The sequence below is a fragment of the Canis lupus genome, chromosome 19, assembly GCF_011100685.1.
Source record: "Canis lupus familiaris isolate Mischka breed German Shepherd chromosome 19, alternate assembly UU_Cfam_GSD_1.0, whole genome shotgun sequence".
In the NCBI taxonomy this organism is placed as follows: Eukaryota; Metazoa; Chordata; class Mammalia; order Carnivora; family Canidae; genus Canis; species Canis lupus.
Genome location: NC_049240.1, coordinates 40,107,626 through 40,124,067, shown reverse-complemented (window position 1 = coordinate 40,124,067; position 16,442 = coordinate 40,107,626). Strand labels below are relative to the sequence as shown.

At 37.2% G+C, this 16,442-nt stretch overlaps 1 protein-coding gene across 1 annotated transcript in view; it reads left to right on the top strand.

Annotated features, from left to right (window-relative positions):
• MCM6 (minichromosome maintenance complex component 6) overlaps positions 1 to 16,442 on the top strand; it is a 33,191-nt gene that overhangs the window by 15,904 nt on the left and 845 nt on the right. Inside the window, exons 9-16 of the mRNA XM_038565094.1 lie at positions 3,183 to 3,324; positions 3,994 to 4,101; positions 5,320 to 5,475; positions 7,058 to 7,186; positions 8,670 to 8,831; positions 10,800 to 10,935; positions 11,546 to 11,701; positions 13,489 to 13,628. Coding sequence (XP_038421022.1) covers positions 3,183 to 3,324; positions 3,994 to 4,101; positions 5,320 to 5,475; positions 7,058 to 7,186; positions 8,670 to 8,831; positions 10,800 to 10,935; positions 11,546 to 11,701; positions 13,489 to 13,628 — 1,129 coding nt within the window. The remainder of the gene's footprint in view (positions 1 to 3,182; positions 3,325 to 3,993; positions 4,102 to 5,319; positions 5,476 to 7,057; positions 7,187 to 8,669; positions 8,832 to 10,799; positions 10,936 to 11,545; positions 11,702 to 13,488; positions 13,629 to 16,442) is intronic.

Below are 16,442 nucleotides of genomic sequence, written 5' to 3'. Positions count from 1 at the left end.
ATTTGTATAAAATTTTGTTTTGTTTTGTTTCCTTTGGGAAAATCCCTAAGCATAGGATTGCTGAGACTAAGAATACAAACATTTTTAAGATTCTTATATAGAACATGCTTTCCAATAGTGCAACAAGGATGAGATGTGTTATGCTAACCATCAGCATGTATACTACTTTGGCAATTTTCACCTATTTTTAGAAGCTATAGCAAATATTTGCTTACTTACAAACTTAAAAGAAACCTAGAGGTCAAAATAGTAGCAACTGGTTTTGAAATACTTGCTGTGTTCTTGGTACTGTGTGAGTGTATGCATCTTGTGTTAGCAGCACTCAGACAGGCACGTAATATAATCCTCTTTTTTGAGGGAGGCAAACAGAACTCTGAAACTTAGTTCCTTATCCATCTTCTCATAGCTAATAGGTGACTGCTGAACCACGTGTATTAGAACTCATACGTATCTGATTGCAAAGCTGTGCTCTTCATACTATATCAAGCTGCTTTTCCTTTGGGAAATTTGTAACATGGCACTGTTCCAGAAACATTTTTAGTTGATTTGGAATTTTATAACTAAATATTATTTCCTTCACATATATCAAGGACTAGGCTTTAGATTTGAAAATATCCTATGTTGAAAGAGATTATCCTGGAGCGTCTAGGTGGCTCAGTTGATTAAGCATCTGCCTTCAGCTCAGGTCATGATTCTGGGGTTCTGGGATAGAGCCCCACATCCTCCAGGAAGCCTGCTTCTCCCTCTTCCACTACCCCTGCTTATGCTTGCTTGTTCCTTCTCTGTCAAATAAATAACATCTTTTAAAAGGTGGGGGAGGGAATTCTCTCTTCATTTCCTCTGTTCCCACTAACCGCTTCCTATCCACCACCACAAAAAGATATGCTATAATATTGCTGCTAATTCTGGTAACAGAATTATATTATACATGATTATTTTAGAGAGAAATAGCCTTTTATATCTAGTGGGTCTTTTAGCATCTTTATTGCAATATATTTTCCATATCATAAAATTCACCTCTTCTAAGTATACAATTCAGTGGTTTTAGTATATTCACAGAGTTGTATGACCATCAACATACTGGGTTTACAACATTTTCATTACCCAAAAAGAAATCCTGTACCCTCTAGCAGTCCTCATTTTCCTCCCTGACCGTAGGCAACCACTAGTCTACATTAGTGTCTCTATCTTGACATTTCCTATAAATGGAATTATATACTATGTGATTCATTGTCACTGGCTTCTTCTGCTTAACATTATGTATTCAGGATTCAGCCTTGTTGGAGCATACCAGTACTTTCTGTTATTGCCTAGTATTCTATCATATGTATTTACCACATTTCATTATCTATTTGTCAGGGATGCCTGGGTAGCTCAATAGTTGAGTGGCTGCCTTTGACTCAGGGTGTGGTCCCAGAGTCCCCAGATCGACTCCCGCATCAGGCTCCCCATGAGAGGCCTGCTTCTCTATTTTTGTAGTAAGTTTTAAAATCAGAAAGTGTGAGTCATCCATCTCTTCTTTTTCCAGATTGTTTTGGCTATTCAGAGTAACTTGAGTTCTTGCATGAATTTTATTTTATTTTTTACTTAAAAAAATTTTTTTTTAGAGAGCACACATGAGTGATGGGAGGAAGAGGAGAGGGAGGGAGAGAATCTCAAGCAGGCTTCACACCCAGAGTTGAGCCTAGTGCAGGGCTTGATCTTACAACTCTGAGATCATGACCCAAGCTGAAATCAAGAGTTGGACACCAATTGAGCCACCCAGGGCCCCCCCACATGAATTTTAGGATCAGCTTTGTCAGTTTCTACAAAGAAGGCAATTGTGATATTAACAGAGATGGTATTATTCTTATAGATCAACTTGAGATATATTATCTTTTTAATAATTTTTAAGTCTTCAGATCCATGAACATGGAATATCTTTCCATTTATTTAGGTTTTTATTTTTTTTCAACAGTATTTTGTTATTTTCATAGTATAAACTAGTGCTTCTTAAATTTGTTCATAAGGATTTTACTCTTTTTCATGCTGTTGTAAGTAGAACTGTTTTCTAATTTTCATTTTTGAGTTTTTGTTGCCAGGATATAGAAATACAATAGATTGTTGATCCTTTATCTTATAGCCTTACAAGAACTCATTTATTCATTTTTAGTGGATTCCATAGGATTTTCTATCTATCAGGTCATGTTATTTGCAAATAGTGATAGTTATTCTTTCTTTCAAATATAGGTACCTTTTTGTTTTCTTGTCCTGGCTAGACTTTTCAGTATAATGTTGGATAGAAATGACAAGAGCAAACATCAGTGTCTTGTTCCAGAACCTAGGGAGAAAGCATTCAGCCTATTACCATGAACTATGATGTTACCTATGGGTTTTTTGAAGATTTTATGTATTTATTTATGAGAGACACACAGAGAGAGGCAGAGACATAGGCAGAGGGAGAAGCAGGCTCCATGCAGGAAGCCTGATACGGGACTCGATCCCGGGACTCCAGGATCACACCCTGAGCCAAAGGCAGATGCTCAACTGCTGAACCACCCAGGCGTCCCAAACCAACCTATTTTGGAATAAATCTCACGTCTAGTTTGTCTTGTTTTTTAAGTGCAAGGCCTTCTAATGGATCCATTGTTGCCAAACTATTATTAAAGCCTTCTTTTAAAATGATGTTCTTGGGATCCCTGGGTGGCGCAGCGGTTTGGCACCTGCCTTTGGCCCAGAGCGCGATCCTGGAGACCCGGGATTGAATCCCACATCGGGTTCCCGGTGCATGGAGCCCGCTTCTCCCTCTGCCTGTGTCTCTGCACCCCCCTCTCTCTCTCTCTCTCTCTCTCTCTCTATCATAAATAAATTTTAAAAATTAAAAATAAAATAAAATAAAATGATGTTCTTGTCATGTATGAACTTCATCTTCCACTTGACAGGAGTGGGTTTAAATTGACTTCAAAGCCCAAAGGGAAAAAAAAAATAATAAAAATTAAAAAAAAATTTTTAAGAAGCCCAAAAGAGATAAGACTTTCTATTTAGTTTGTGACATACATCTTTATGAATTGCTTATGCCTAATGCCTCTCTCACGTGTTCTTTAAGAAATTTTAATTCTTGATTGACATAAGCCCTACCAGCTGACATTTCTAGAAAGTATGCTTTGTAGTCATGCGTTAATGAATATAATAACTTTGAATAGGCACGTGGAGGAGTTCAGCCCCAGAGCTGTCTACACTAGCGGCAAAGCATCCAGTGCTGCTGGCTTAACAGCAGCTGTTGTGAGAGATGAGGAATCTCATGAATTTGTCATTGAAGCTGGAGCTTTGATGCTGGCTGATAATGTAAGAAGAACATTTTATACTTTTGGTTATAAAGAAATCAGAATAGCCTCTTCTTGATCAGCAAAGGCCTAGAAGTTTCTATTAATAAGATATCCTTTTTTAAAAAACCATTTTTAGTAAATAATTCATAGTTTCATTAATCTAGAATGTATTGCCTGCCCAGAGTATGTGTGTTTGCTGTGACTAGTAGTTCCCAGCATTTTTTCCTTTCCAGACCATGACACCTCTATGAGTATGTCTGTTGCACTTTACATGTATTTGACATGAGTATGTTAGATCTGTAAAGGCATGTAAGCTGTAGCTATACGTTTATAGATGTTATGTTCCAAATTTACCCTTCATTTCCCCAGCCTAAAATCAATGCTGAGGTGACCCAGAGTATTTGACCTAGAGATTTACACAAGGTTTTGATGTTAAATAAAAATGCAGTAAGTACCTGTATGTTTTTAATCTTGCTCTTGGTTTAAAATGAGCCAACACATATGGTTCCTTCTAGCAATGGAATCTGACGAACTAGCCTACTTTAGTAGAGGAAATGAAGGAATTAAGATTGCTTACTTACCTACCTTAAAGTTGTTTAGAGAAAAGGTCTCTGGTAGCAAACTTAAGTTTATACTTGCCATTTGGCATCTCAAAGGCAGTTTCTTATGCTAATTTTTTGGTTACAAGGGTGTATGTTGTATTGATGAATTTGATAAGATGGATGTGCGGGATCAAGTCGCTATTCATGAGGCTATGGAACAGCAAACCATCTCCATCACTAAAGCAGGAGTGAAGGTATGTGTATTCACTTGTTCTGCTGCATCATGCCTTAACCTTAAAGATTAGTGTAGCTCTCGAGATGTTCACTTGGATAAAATGCATTATTTCAACATAAAATGCTGATCATTGAAATGGGAAACAGCCCTGAGGATTATTAATCCATATTCTAGGAGCTTTTTAGGGTACTATGAAAATGTGTTGTAATGACAGAAAGTAGAGGAAGTATTGGTATAACTTTTAGCATTTCACTTCCCAAAATTTCCACAAAGCTTCTATATTCTTTGATAATGTGTACTACCAGTTGTAACAAAAAATAATCAAAGTCAACATTTTTAAAATGAAAATAATAAGTACAGTATTGTAACCAACATTAGAGAGAAACCAAACTTTTTAAATAATGTATTCAAATAGGTAAGGAAAATTTAAGTAGTAGAAGAAAATATATATTAAAAGGTGAAATCTTCTCCTGCAACTCCTATCACCAATAAATTTTGAGAGTGCTGGGGCACCTATGTGGCTCAGTCACTTGTGTCTGCCTTCAGCTCAAGTCATGATCTGTGGGTCCTGGAATCAAGCCCCACATCAGCCTCCCCTGCACAGTGGGGAGTCTGCTTCTCCCGCTCCCTCTTCCCTCCTTCCTGCCACACTGCACCTGTTCTCTCATGCATTCTCTTTCTCAAGTAAATAAATAAAAATCTTTTTTAAAAACTGTCCAGAGTTTCTATTAAAGTTACAGCCCTTTCAGAAGTTTTTCATACGTAAATAAGCATAATGCATGTATTTTATTTAGTTCTTCATTTAACTTCATAATTTTATTTTGGCAATCTTTCTATACCAGCACATGTTAGATCCATTTTTATTACCACATGGTTTTCGAGTCTGTGTTCCCTGTTTTGGCTCATTTGACTCCCATAGAGTGATATTTGGTCATTTTCAGCTTTTTTATTAGAAGGCATATTAACAAAAACATCTTATCACATGCATCTTCTAGCTACAAGATAAAATTCCTAACAACAAATTGCTGGTAGTACGTCATACCACCACTGTTACATGGGAGTGCCTATTTGCTATATGCATTAGGAGACTTTAATTTTGATGATTCGGTAGATGAAAAATGCCTTAATATTTTGTTTTGCATTTAATTATGAATAAAATCAAGCATTTTGTCCTATGTTTATTTGGTCCATCCAGATGTCTTTTTAAACCTGTAACAATGATTTCTTTTGTGATCAGGCTACTCTGAATGCCAGGACATCCATTTTGGCAGCAGCAAACCCAATCAGTGGACATTATGACAGATCAAAGTCGTTGAAACAAAATATAAATTTGTCAGCCCCCATCATGTCCCGATTTGATCTCTTCTTTATACTTGTGGATGAATGCAATGAGGTAACTGTGAGCTGTCACTGTTGGCTTCCTTTGTTATTTCCAGTTTGAATAACTAAGGGAGACAAGGCTGTAGGATATACTGCTAAACAGCTGGTACATGTGTTTGCACTGACTTTCATTTCTCTCAGAATGGCACAGGATTAGGCAAAAGGTTTATTAAGCAAATCAAAACAAAGTCACTTGAATAGCTGGTTCCACTTAATTGAGTTGAGGAATATTGAGTTTTTGTTGTTTTCATTACTCTTTTTTAATTCTCAAGTGATAAAAGGAAATACTTTACAGTTAACTCCCAGCCGTACTCTTAAAATTTTTATAAGAATTTTTTTAGGGGAAAAAAAATAATTTTTTGGATTTTTTTTTTCCAGTAAGCTTGGAAAAAATTGGGATACCAAAGAAATTTTCCCCCCAAATCATGAGTCATTTATATCCCTATATCTTCCTATCCAGTTGATGAATGTATATCACTCTTTTTTCCTAATTATGTAACAGTTTTAAGGTTAACTATAAACTTGTGGATTTACTTGAATTCTAACATGTTAGTTATTAAAGTTATTTATATCTATACTTAAATATTCAGCGATATTGGACAGTTCAGATGTACACAGTACAAAATGGCATTATATGGGAAATAACATTGTAGGCTAGTCTGTTCATTACTGAGCATGAAAGTCCTACATTATGTTAGGCAAAATGCATACCTCTTGCTTATAGTGAAACTTTATTATCTAAATAAAAGCTGCCTTCCATTTTGTGAATGTTTGTGGGGTTTTTGGGTTTTTTTTTGTTTTGTTTTTTTCTCTTCACAAATCCATATAAATATACAACCCAGTCCTCTCCTTTCCCCATTTCCACCCTCATAGCTGGGAGTTGTCTGATTTTCATGTATTCCTGTTTGTACATGATTCTTTCGTTTTTAAGAGTTTTAATTGGTAATAATTTTAAACCTAAAGAAAAATTACAAGATATCTAATAGTGTATGTAACATTTGTGTACCCTTTATTCACATATTAACATTTCTCCATATATCTGTGGCTTTTTTTGTACCATGGGAGAGTAAATTGCATATTTTAGTGATTTTTTTTTTAAATGTTAATAATAATTCTCTGATTATCTTCATATATTGACAAGTGGCAATACAATATTGTGGCTAAGACCATGAACTCTGAAGCTAGGCTGTTCAAATCCTGGCTCAATTTTGTGTTGTGATGTAAGACAAGATATTTTACCTCTCTGAGCCTCAATTTAGTTATCTGTAAAATAAGGCTAATATTACCTACCTAATAAGATTTTTGTAAGGGTTACATAAATTAAATGCTTCTAGACACACTTATGGCAATAGAACCTGGCATACACTGAGCACCCTAGAAATCTTAATTCTGCTATTCTTATTAGAGTCAGTTAATTCTTTCGAGAATATTCTTAGAGTGAGGCGAAGGTATGCATTAAACTTGGTAACCATTGATACATCTTTCAGTGGCATATTAGAGCTTGTTTTTAGCTATAAGTAATTTATTAATGCCAAGGATAATCTGGAGTAGATATCATTATGACTGATCAAAGTGATTTTCTTCTTTTAAATTAGGTTACAGATTATGCTATTGCCCGACGTATAGTAGATTTGCATTCAAGAATTGAGGATTCGATTGATCGTGTCTATTCCCTTGATGATATTAGGAGGTATCTTCTCTTTGCAAGACAGTTTAAACCCAAGGTAACTTGCCATTTTGTCCTGGAATAGGGCACTTAGAGGGCAGTAAAGGATCTTATGAGAATTAACTGAACCTATACTTGTTTAGGGTTTTTTTTGTTTTTTGTTTTTTGAGGTTGTTTTGAGAAAAAGGTTTCTTTGGAAAGTTGAGGGAATTTCCTAAAAAAAATCTGAATAAATTTCTTTTACTTGTTAGGTGCTAATAAAAAGATTTTATGAGTCAAGAATTTTGAATCATCAAATAAAGTAGGACATACTTTTATTTCAGCTATTATTCCTAAGAATCTTAAAATTGTGTGAGTTCAGATCAGTAGTCTACTGAATGTCCTTGAATCTTTCTCTAAGGAAGATTTGTATTCCTTTAGGTCATTGTAATGAACATGGCTTAATATTTTACAATAATTGATATAGTTCATTTAATTGAATCTGTACTGGATCCAGGACATTTATTTTTAAAGTAAAATTTGTAATCCATTTGTTCCATTTAACATTTTTCTAAAATAGAATTTAAAAAAAAAAATTGATTCTGGGTGAGGTTTTTGCACTATTGTCTGGCTCAACTTTTGGATTTTAATTATCTGTCACCTTCACTGATTATCCATAATATTGAGGTTGATTCTCACTGTCCTGAAAGAAGCTTCGAACCCTATTTAAAGCTAAGGACTATTGGTTACGTATGTGTAAGGTGGCTTTCATTCTCTATGACTGTGTACTGGTCCTTCTGTGACCTTGGCATGCTTCCCTAATAGGAGGAGTTCCTCGTTCTGAAAACGAGTATTCTTTTAGTATTCTCCTTTTGTTGTTAGTATTTGACAAATAATAAGGTTTACTGAAATAGCTGTGTGACTGTGTGTGTGTGTGTGTGTGTGTGTGTGTGTAGACCTCTCTTTTTCCCAAAGACAGCATAAGTTAATTAACTGAGTTTCAAGAATATTCTGAGCATTAATTTGTTTAATGAGCTTTGGCATCTTGAGTTTAAAAGGCATTACATCGGGCAGCCCGGGTGGCTCAGTGGTTTAGTGCCACCTTCAGTTCAGGGCGTGATCCTGGGGACCCAGGATCGAGTCCCACATTGGGCTCCCTGCATGGAGCCTGCTTCTCCCTCTGCCTCTCTCTCTCTCTCTCTCTCTCTCTCTCTCTCTCTCTCTCTCTCTGTGTCTCTCATGAATAAATAAATAAAATCTTTAAAAGAACAAATAAATAAATAAAAGGCATTACATCCAGTGCACTGCTTCAGCTTGTTCTGCATCTTTTAGAAGTGGCATTTGCTTAAATACCCTGCTATAGACCTATTGATAAAATTAGTATATGAAATTCACAGGCATCCTCAGTTCTTTTGAAATCCATTTCAGTATTCTTTATTGACTTCAAAGTTTTGATCCTCTTAGTTCCCCGAAGTGTCTCTATCTAGAAGGCTCTTAAACTTATGTTTAATGCAGCTCACATCGAGTAGAAAAGCTCTGACTTCTGTAATGTTCTGAAACAGATTTCTAAAGAGTCCGAGGACTTCATTGTGGAACAGTATAAACGTCTCCGCCAGAGGGATGGCTCTGGAGTAACCAAGTCTTCATGGAGGATTACAGTGCGACAACTTGAGAGCATGATCCGTCTCTCTGAAGCAATGGCTCGAATGCACTGCTGTGATGAGGTATCAAAGTCACTTTAACGTAATGAGAGGAAAGAGCAATTGATTTATTGGTTTATAAGCATGTTTTTATCTTGAGTATGACTGTTGAGTGCTCATAGGATACATGATGCTGGGATTTCTCCTTTAAAAGTTACTATCAGGGCAGCCCCGGTGGCGCAGTGGTTGAGTGCCGCCTGCAGCCCAGGGCGTGATCCTGGAGACCCGGGATCGAGTCCCACATTCGGCTCTCGGCATGGAGCCTGCTTCCCCGTCTGACTGTATCTCTGCCTCTCTCACTGTGTGTCTCTAAGAATAAATAAATTTTAAAAATAAGTAAAAGTTACTATCAAGCATTTATTGAACATAGATTAATATAATAAAATAATCATGTCATAGGTTATAGAGAACATAAAGAGGGGTTACCATTAGTAGGTAGATGATCCCCCTGAAGTATTGTCAGAAAGTCGATCATAGCCTAAAGTTACATCATCACATCACAAGAAGGGTAAGTACAATGAAGTAAGTTATTTTGAGAGAGAACACACTTAACTTTTATTACAGTATATTGTAAATGTTCCATTTTATTGTTGTTAAGCTTTTACTGTACCTAATTTTTAAATTAAACTTTATCATAGGTGTGTATGGATAGGAAAAATACAGTATATGTACGGTTAAGTAATATCTGCAGTTTAGACATCAATTATGGGTCTTGGAACATAATCCCTGAGAATAAGGCGGGGGTGGATACATTATACCACATTTTATTTATTGTTGATCCATCAGTGGACATTTGGGCTGCTTCCACCTCTTGGATGTTGTGAATAAAGTGATGAATATGGGTATTCTTCATGTTTTGGATATTAATCCCTATCACATATATAATACGCAGATACTTTCTCCCATTCTATAGGTTGCCTTTTTTACTCTATTGATTGTTTACCTTGATGCTCAGAAGTTTTTGAATTGGATATCGTTTCATTTGTCATTTTTCCCTTTTGTTGCCTATGCTTTTGACACCATTATCAAATCCAATGTCTTAAGGTTTTTCCCCCCGTTTTCTTACATATGTTTTTATAGTTTTAGGTCTCCAGTCTTTTATGAGATAATTTTGTATGTGATGTAAGGCAGGAGGAGTCCAACTTCACTCTTTTATGTAAGATACCAAGTTTCCCCAGTACCATTTTTGGAAGAGACTATGATTTCCCCAAGGAGTGGTCTTGACACCCTTGTCAAAAATTATTTGACCATATAAGGATTATAGATAACAGTCATAGAATATATTCCCCCTTGTGTCTGGTTTCTTTCACACAGTATTAATACCATAAGATAATCATCCAGGTTTTGTGTAGTGGTAGTTTGTCTGCCTCACTGCTGTATAATATTCCGTCCATATATCACAGTGATTCACCCATTCTATTTTTTTTAAGATTTTATTTATTCATGAGAGACCGAGAGAGAGAGGCAGACATAGGCAAAGGGAGAAGCAGGCTCCCTGCAGGTTGCCTGATGTGGGACTCGATCCTGGGACTCCAGGATCACACCCTGGGTGGAAGGCACCACTGAGCCACCCAGGCATCCCACCCATTCTTCTATTAATGGATATTTGGATAGTTTCCAATTTGGGTTCTTAAAGGATATACATGTCTTTTAGTCTATATGGTGGTATACATTTCTGTTGGGTGTACACCTACAAGTGGAATTGTCATAGGTTTCACATGTGTTCAGTTCAGTGAAGACTGCCAAAATGCTTTTCCATAGTAGTTGTATCAGTTTACATTCCGACCAGCAGTGAATGAAAGTTGTTATACATTCTTTCCAATACTACATATTGTTGGTCCCTTTAAACCATTCTGGTGAATTTATGGTGTTAACTCCTGTTTTATATGTGTGTGAGAAAGCTAAAATGCCACTGTGGTCTGTAATGGAGAAAATCTGAGTGGTGTATCAAGAACACTGACTTTCTGATTTGCTTCATTTTGATTGGTTTAGGTCCAACCTAAACATGTGAAGGAAGCTTTTAGGTTACTGAATAAGTCAATCATCCGTGTAGAAACACCTGATGTTAATCTAGATCAAGAAGAAGAGGCCCAGATGGAGGTAGATGAGGGCCCAGATGGCATCAATGGTGAGACATTTGTTCATTTACTCTTCTGGAGTTACAGACCAAAATGTTCTCTGAGATGTTATGATAAAAGTAAACTTGTTGGGCAGCCCAGGTGGCTCAGCAGTTTAGCGCTGCCTTCAGCCCAGGGCCTGATCCTGGAGACCAGGATCGAGTCTCACGTTGGGTTCCCTGCATGGAGCCTGCTTCTCCCTCTGCCTGTCTCTCTCTCTCTCTCTCTCTCTCTCTCTCTCTCTGCCTCTCATGAATAAATAAAATCTCTTTAAAAAAAAAAGTAAACTTGTTGATGGTTTTGAAACCTATATAGCAAAAGGGGGAAAAAGTGAATATTGAATTGGACTATTTAGAAGGTAAAATACAATTAAATAGCTGATATAAAATATATATGCTTGAAAAACTGAAAGAAAATACACTAAAATGGTGAGAGTGGACCTAATTCCCCAGCCTTATTTATTTTTATTTTGCTTCTGAATTAAAAACATGTTCTTGAGTACATTGAAACATAGATATTTAAATTTTGTACATAACATTGCAAAGTCATGTACTTAAACATTTGATAGGAAGAGTGTTGGAGGCACAAAAACAAGATTCAGATGATTGATATTTCACTTAGGTCCTGTTGACAGCCCTGCTCTTGTGAATGGAATCAATGGCCATAGTGAAGACATAAACCAAGATTTGGTTCCTAAAGCCTCCTTAAGGCTGAGCTTCCCTGAGTACTGCCGAATATCTAACCTTATTGTGCTTCACCTCAGGAAGATGGAGGAAGGTAAGACTAAACCTAGTGCGCACATGCTCAGTCATTCATGTAAGATGTATTTGCATAAACCACTTCCATTGCTGAAGATTCTATTTTGTCAGAAGAGATAATAAATTGTTACACAAGCCTATTTACATTAAAAAAATCTATGGGATATTAGTCTGACAGTCTGGACCTAACAAGTTCGTTGTCAGAGGGCATCTGTGTAATATCCTTGGCGTATTTTAATATTTTTGAGAAGTTGGGATCTGATAATTTGTCAAGAAGCACTTAACAAGTGTTTTTAACAGATGCAAAATCACTGTTCCTTTCAATAGCTTTACTTCAAATGGATGGACTCTAGGTTATTTATATTTTATAGGCAAGTAATTAAACTGAAAAAACCGAATTAGTATAGATACATTTAATACTAAAAATGAAGTAAAATCCTCATTTTTCCATAGGTAAAATGAAATATCTGGACACTAGTACACTTCCTACCTTTACTGCTTTACTGGCTGTTCTAACATGCCTATAGTCAGCCATGAGGCAGAAGGAAAAATGATGAAATCAGGGGGTCAAACTTAAACTTTAAAAGTCCCAAAATTCTGGCTTCCAGACCTCATCTCAGTGTTGTGTCTGTAATGGAAGAAGAGAATAGCAGAAATTGTCTTAGCTTACTAAACATTTGAGCCTATAGTTTTTGCTTGTGTCCTTGGGTACTGTAGACTGGTGCGAGGAAGGAGAGAAAGCAGTAAAGAGGCCACTAGGACAGACAGGTTTTAGCTGACCCTCTTCTCACATAAAACATTTGGGAGCTCACATGTTCTTGTGTTGACATTATATTTCATTTTACTCTTTTTCTTACAACTGAATTTTAAACATGGCAAACCATTAATGGAACAGAGATAAGATTAGCACTCAGACACCATCTGCATTCCGCAGTAAATTCTGCTAGGTCTTCCTTAAAAAAAAAAAAAAAAAAAAAAATACTACTCACCCAGTCAAGTAAGTTATGAATTTTCAGTCTTCAGGTGGCCAGCTGTGCTCTAGTCTAACCTAAGGGTACACACGGGGAGTACAACTATAAATAAAGAAGGCCACATACCAAGAACATTTAGATAAATAAAACTTTCCAAAGGCATAGTCAGTAAAGCTAGATTTTCCCATTTTTGATTTTGTATTTTATTAGCTAGAATCAAGACTAAGTATAGAGTTTTATTATACTTTGTTTCTCTGACAGTTATATTATCCAGGTTCCAACTTTTCTTGTGACTTTATAGAGTTCTGCTTTGGACTAAAGTAGACAGTCATTCAGTATAGGTAGACCTTGCTGAAATAAATTGTTAATTTTTAAATTTTGAATGAATGCCCATGGATTTCACTTCTTGGTTGATCTTACCTACATAAAGTCTTGTTCCAAAGAGGAAGAGTTATTTAAGAAGTTTGCTGTTAATTTATGCTTTTAGTTGCTATTGGCAAGCATTCTCATAGGTGATGAAGCATAGAAGGTGAAGGAAACACCTTCATATTTTGAAATCTTAATAAGTTTAAGAAACTTGTTTCTTATAATTTCTTTCTTATTAGATTTTTTTTCCTCAGGATAAAGTGAGGCATACTTTAATACAAGTAATACGACAGGTTATTTCAGGCTTATGCTGGAACATTGCAAATCTTGTTTCATCAGATACACTTTCTGACAGGTTGATGGTTATTTACTCTGTACATTATCTTTTTGTGTATGCAAACCCCAAGGATTCGCAATACAATTTGCTAGAAGGAAAATTTAATCCTTTTGAAATGTATTTTTGTTGCAGAAGAGGATGAGTCGGCATTAAAGAGAAGTGAGCTTGTTAACTGGTACTTGAAGGAAATCGAATCAGAAATAGATTCTGAAGAGGAACTTATAAATAAAAAGAGAATCATAGAGAAAGTCATTCATCGACTCACCCACTATGTACGTATAGAACTACTCTTGCATAATTATTAATGAGGGAAGGAGTCCACGGCTCATATCTGCAGATTCATAAATGTTCATTTATTTTGTATCATTGGGACGTAGTCAGAATTATGAGTTGTAAAATAGAGAATTTACAGCAGCTCATTGACTCATTTCCCCTGCAGAAACAAGCAGAACCTAAGTTCAATCTGGGAAGGTGGATTTAGGGTCTTACTATCTGAGTGTTTTTAACCTTTGATTTTCCCTCCCTTTGTCATAAACCTGCAAGTATTCTCACCCCTATCTCCTGTTTTCTATGTTTGCTCTTCCCCATAGCCTCACCTCTCGCATCATCCAGCTTACAGTCTGGTCTGTCCCAGTGATCACTCTTTTCTCATACTGTAAACTGTAATCTCTCTGTTCTACTTGATTGGCAAAACCCCAGCTTTGGTTAAATATAATTCTTTTACTTTACTGCATCCAAGCAGTTAAAAGTATTTTGAGATAGGCATACAACCACAGGCCATGTCCTACTTTAAATACATGACCACTAGTCTTAGGTGGACCATTCCTTTCTGCATCTTACCAACCTCACACTCTTACTGCCCAGTGCTGTGACTTCTCCCACTCTCTTACAGGAGCTTTACAGGCATACCTCCTCCCTACTCACATCAGTTGGTCATTCTCTGTATTCAGCTTGTCCGTAGCATTTGTCACTATTGATTGCTCCGTCTAAGTCACCATATTCTCCTGGGTCTTCTCCTGTCTTGCTGATTACTTCCTCTTAGTCTCTTTTCTCAAGTCTTGTAACTTTTTAAATGGAGTACTGTGCTCAGTCCTCAGACCTCTTTTCTATTTACATTGATTACCTGAATGATCTTATTTGGTTTGGAATTTAAACCCATCCACTGATGACTCCCAGATTTAGCTCTCACCTCTCCTCCAAACTCCAGATGTCTAGCCAGCTGCTTACTTGTAAACTACAGGCATCTCACGCTTAATTTGTTCAAAATAGTTCCCTTCCCCCCACACACAGTGTTCACATTTACTTGTTCTAAGCCAAATCCCTTAGAATCATCCGTGATTCCAATTTCCCTTCACAGCTTTTCCTTTTAGCAGTAAACCCTGTGAGCCCTGCCTTCAGTATGTGTATTCTGTGTTCTGTCCTTCCCACCTTCACGTCTTAAGCTACCATGCCCAGATTTTCACAGGACCCTCCTCGAACTGTCCTCTCTTGTACTGGCTCTGTGTCCAGCAGCCAGACAGATCTTTTAACAAATCAAAAATATTTTAAGATTTTATCTACTTACTCATGAGAGGCAGAGACACAGGCAGAGGGAGAAGCAGGCTCCATGCAGAGAGCCTGATGTGGGGCTCGATCCTAGGACCGTGGGATCACAACCCCAGCCAAAGGCAGATGCTCAACTGCTGAGCCACCCAGGCATCCCACAAATCAAAATGGTTTAGTGCCCTACCTTCCAGTCCTTCCTCACATTTACAATAAAATCCAGTCTCCCTACCATAGCCTGCAGAACTTACACAATCAAATCTCTGTCTCCGTCGTTCACCTCATTTCATAGGACTGTTCCTGTTGCTACTCAGTGGTGCTGGCCTTGTTCTATTTTTTGGACATCAAACTTGTGTCCACTTGCCCTTTGTCTCTTTACCCAGATCCCCTCTTCCAGTCAGTGTCTGCTCACACGGTCCCTCTCAAAGAGGTAGTTCTTGGCTGGCCTGTCCCAATAAGAGCCTCCTTCTTGGTATAACACACTAACCCTCTTTCCTGTTATTTCATAGTGCTTATCATTGTCTGGCAGCAGATGTTCAGCTTGTCTCATTAGAATGCAAGCATCACGAGGATGGGGACTTTGTTTTGTTGACCACTGTATCCCCAAGATCTGTAGTGGTGCCTGGTACAGAAAGGTCAAATATTTGTTGAATGATTGAATTTCTCTGTTTAAATGGCAGATTTACCTGTCCTGCAGGTGTTAACTATATAAATGTTACAGGTGTCACATATCTGGGTTGTGTTATCTGAAAAATCATTTATATGTGGAAGTAGATGAGTATGATTACAAGTGTTTGTGTGTTCTGGGTGAGGTATTGAGAATAGCTACTTCGATCAGAATTTAATAAATAATACCTATGAAAATAAAGCTGAATTGGGATTGTGTGCATTCAGAGGTCTTTCTGCTGGGCAGTGTGTTTGCATCAGGCCAGTCCTACCCAACCTAGTGTCTCCCGGAATCAGTATAAGATAAAATGACCCACACAGGAAATCCACATTGGGATACTTGGTGAAATTAGCTGATCTAATTTTAAGTTTACATTACCTGAGCCAGCTCACTACAAAAAACTAGAGAAATTATACAGTGCTGATCAAGTGTTCTTTCTATGAGGGTGTGTTAGTACATAAAGTGAGTTCTTGAAAGTGTCCAGTCCCTCTTAGTTTCAATAGTGCTCATACTGTGGGACATTTCTGCCTTTTAGGATTAAATCACTATTTTCTGAGTTCTCTGTACACTTGGCTGGGAGTCCCTCTCCTTTCTGGGTTTGTTTTGTTTTAGAAAGAGAGCACACATGCCCTGTGGGGTGGGAGGTGGAGAGGGGTGGGAGGAGAGGAAGACAGAATCTTAAGCAGCCTCCATGCCTGACTTGAGGTTTGATGTCACAACCCTGAGATCGTGACCTGAGCTGAAATCAAGAGTCAGACACCTAACCAACTGAGCCGCCCAGGTGCCCCTCATTTGTGTGGGTATTTTAGAATGACTTAAGGTACATTTTAAGCTATGTGCCATGTTCTACCTTTTTTTTTAACTCCTAGCTCAGAAT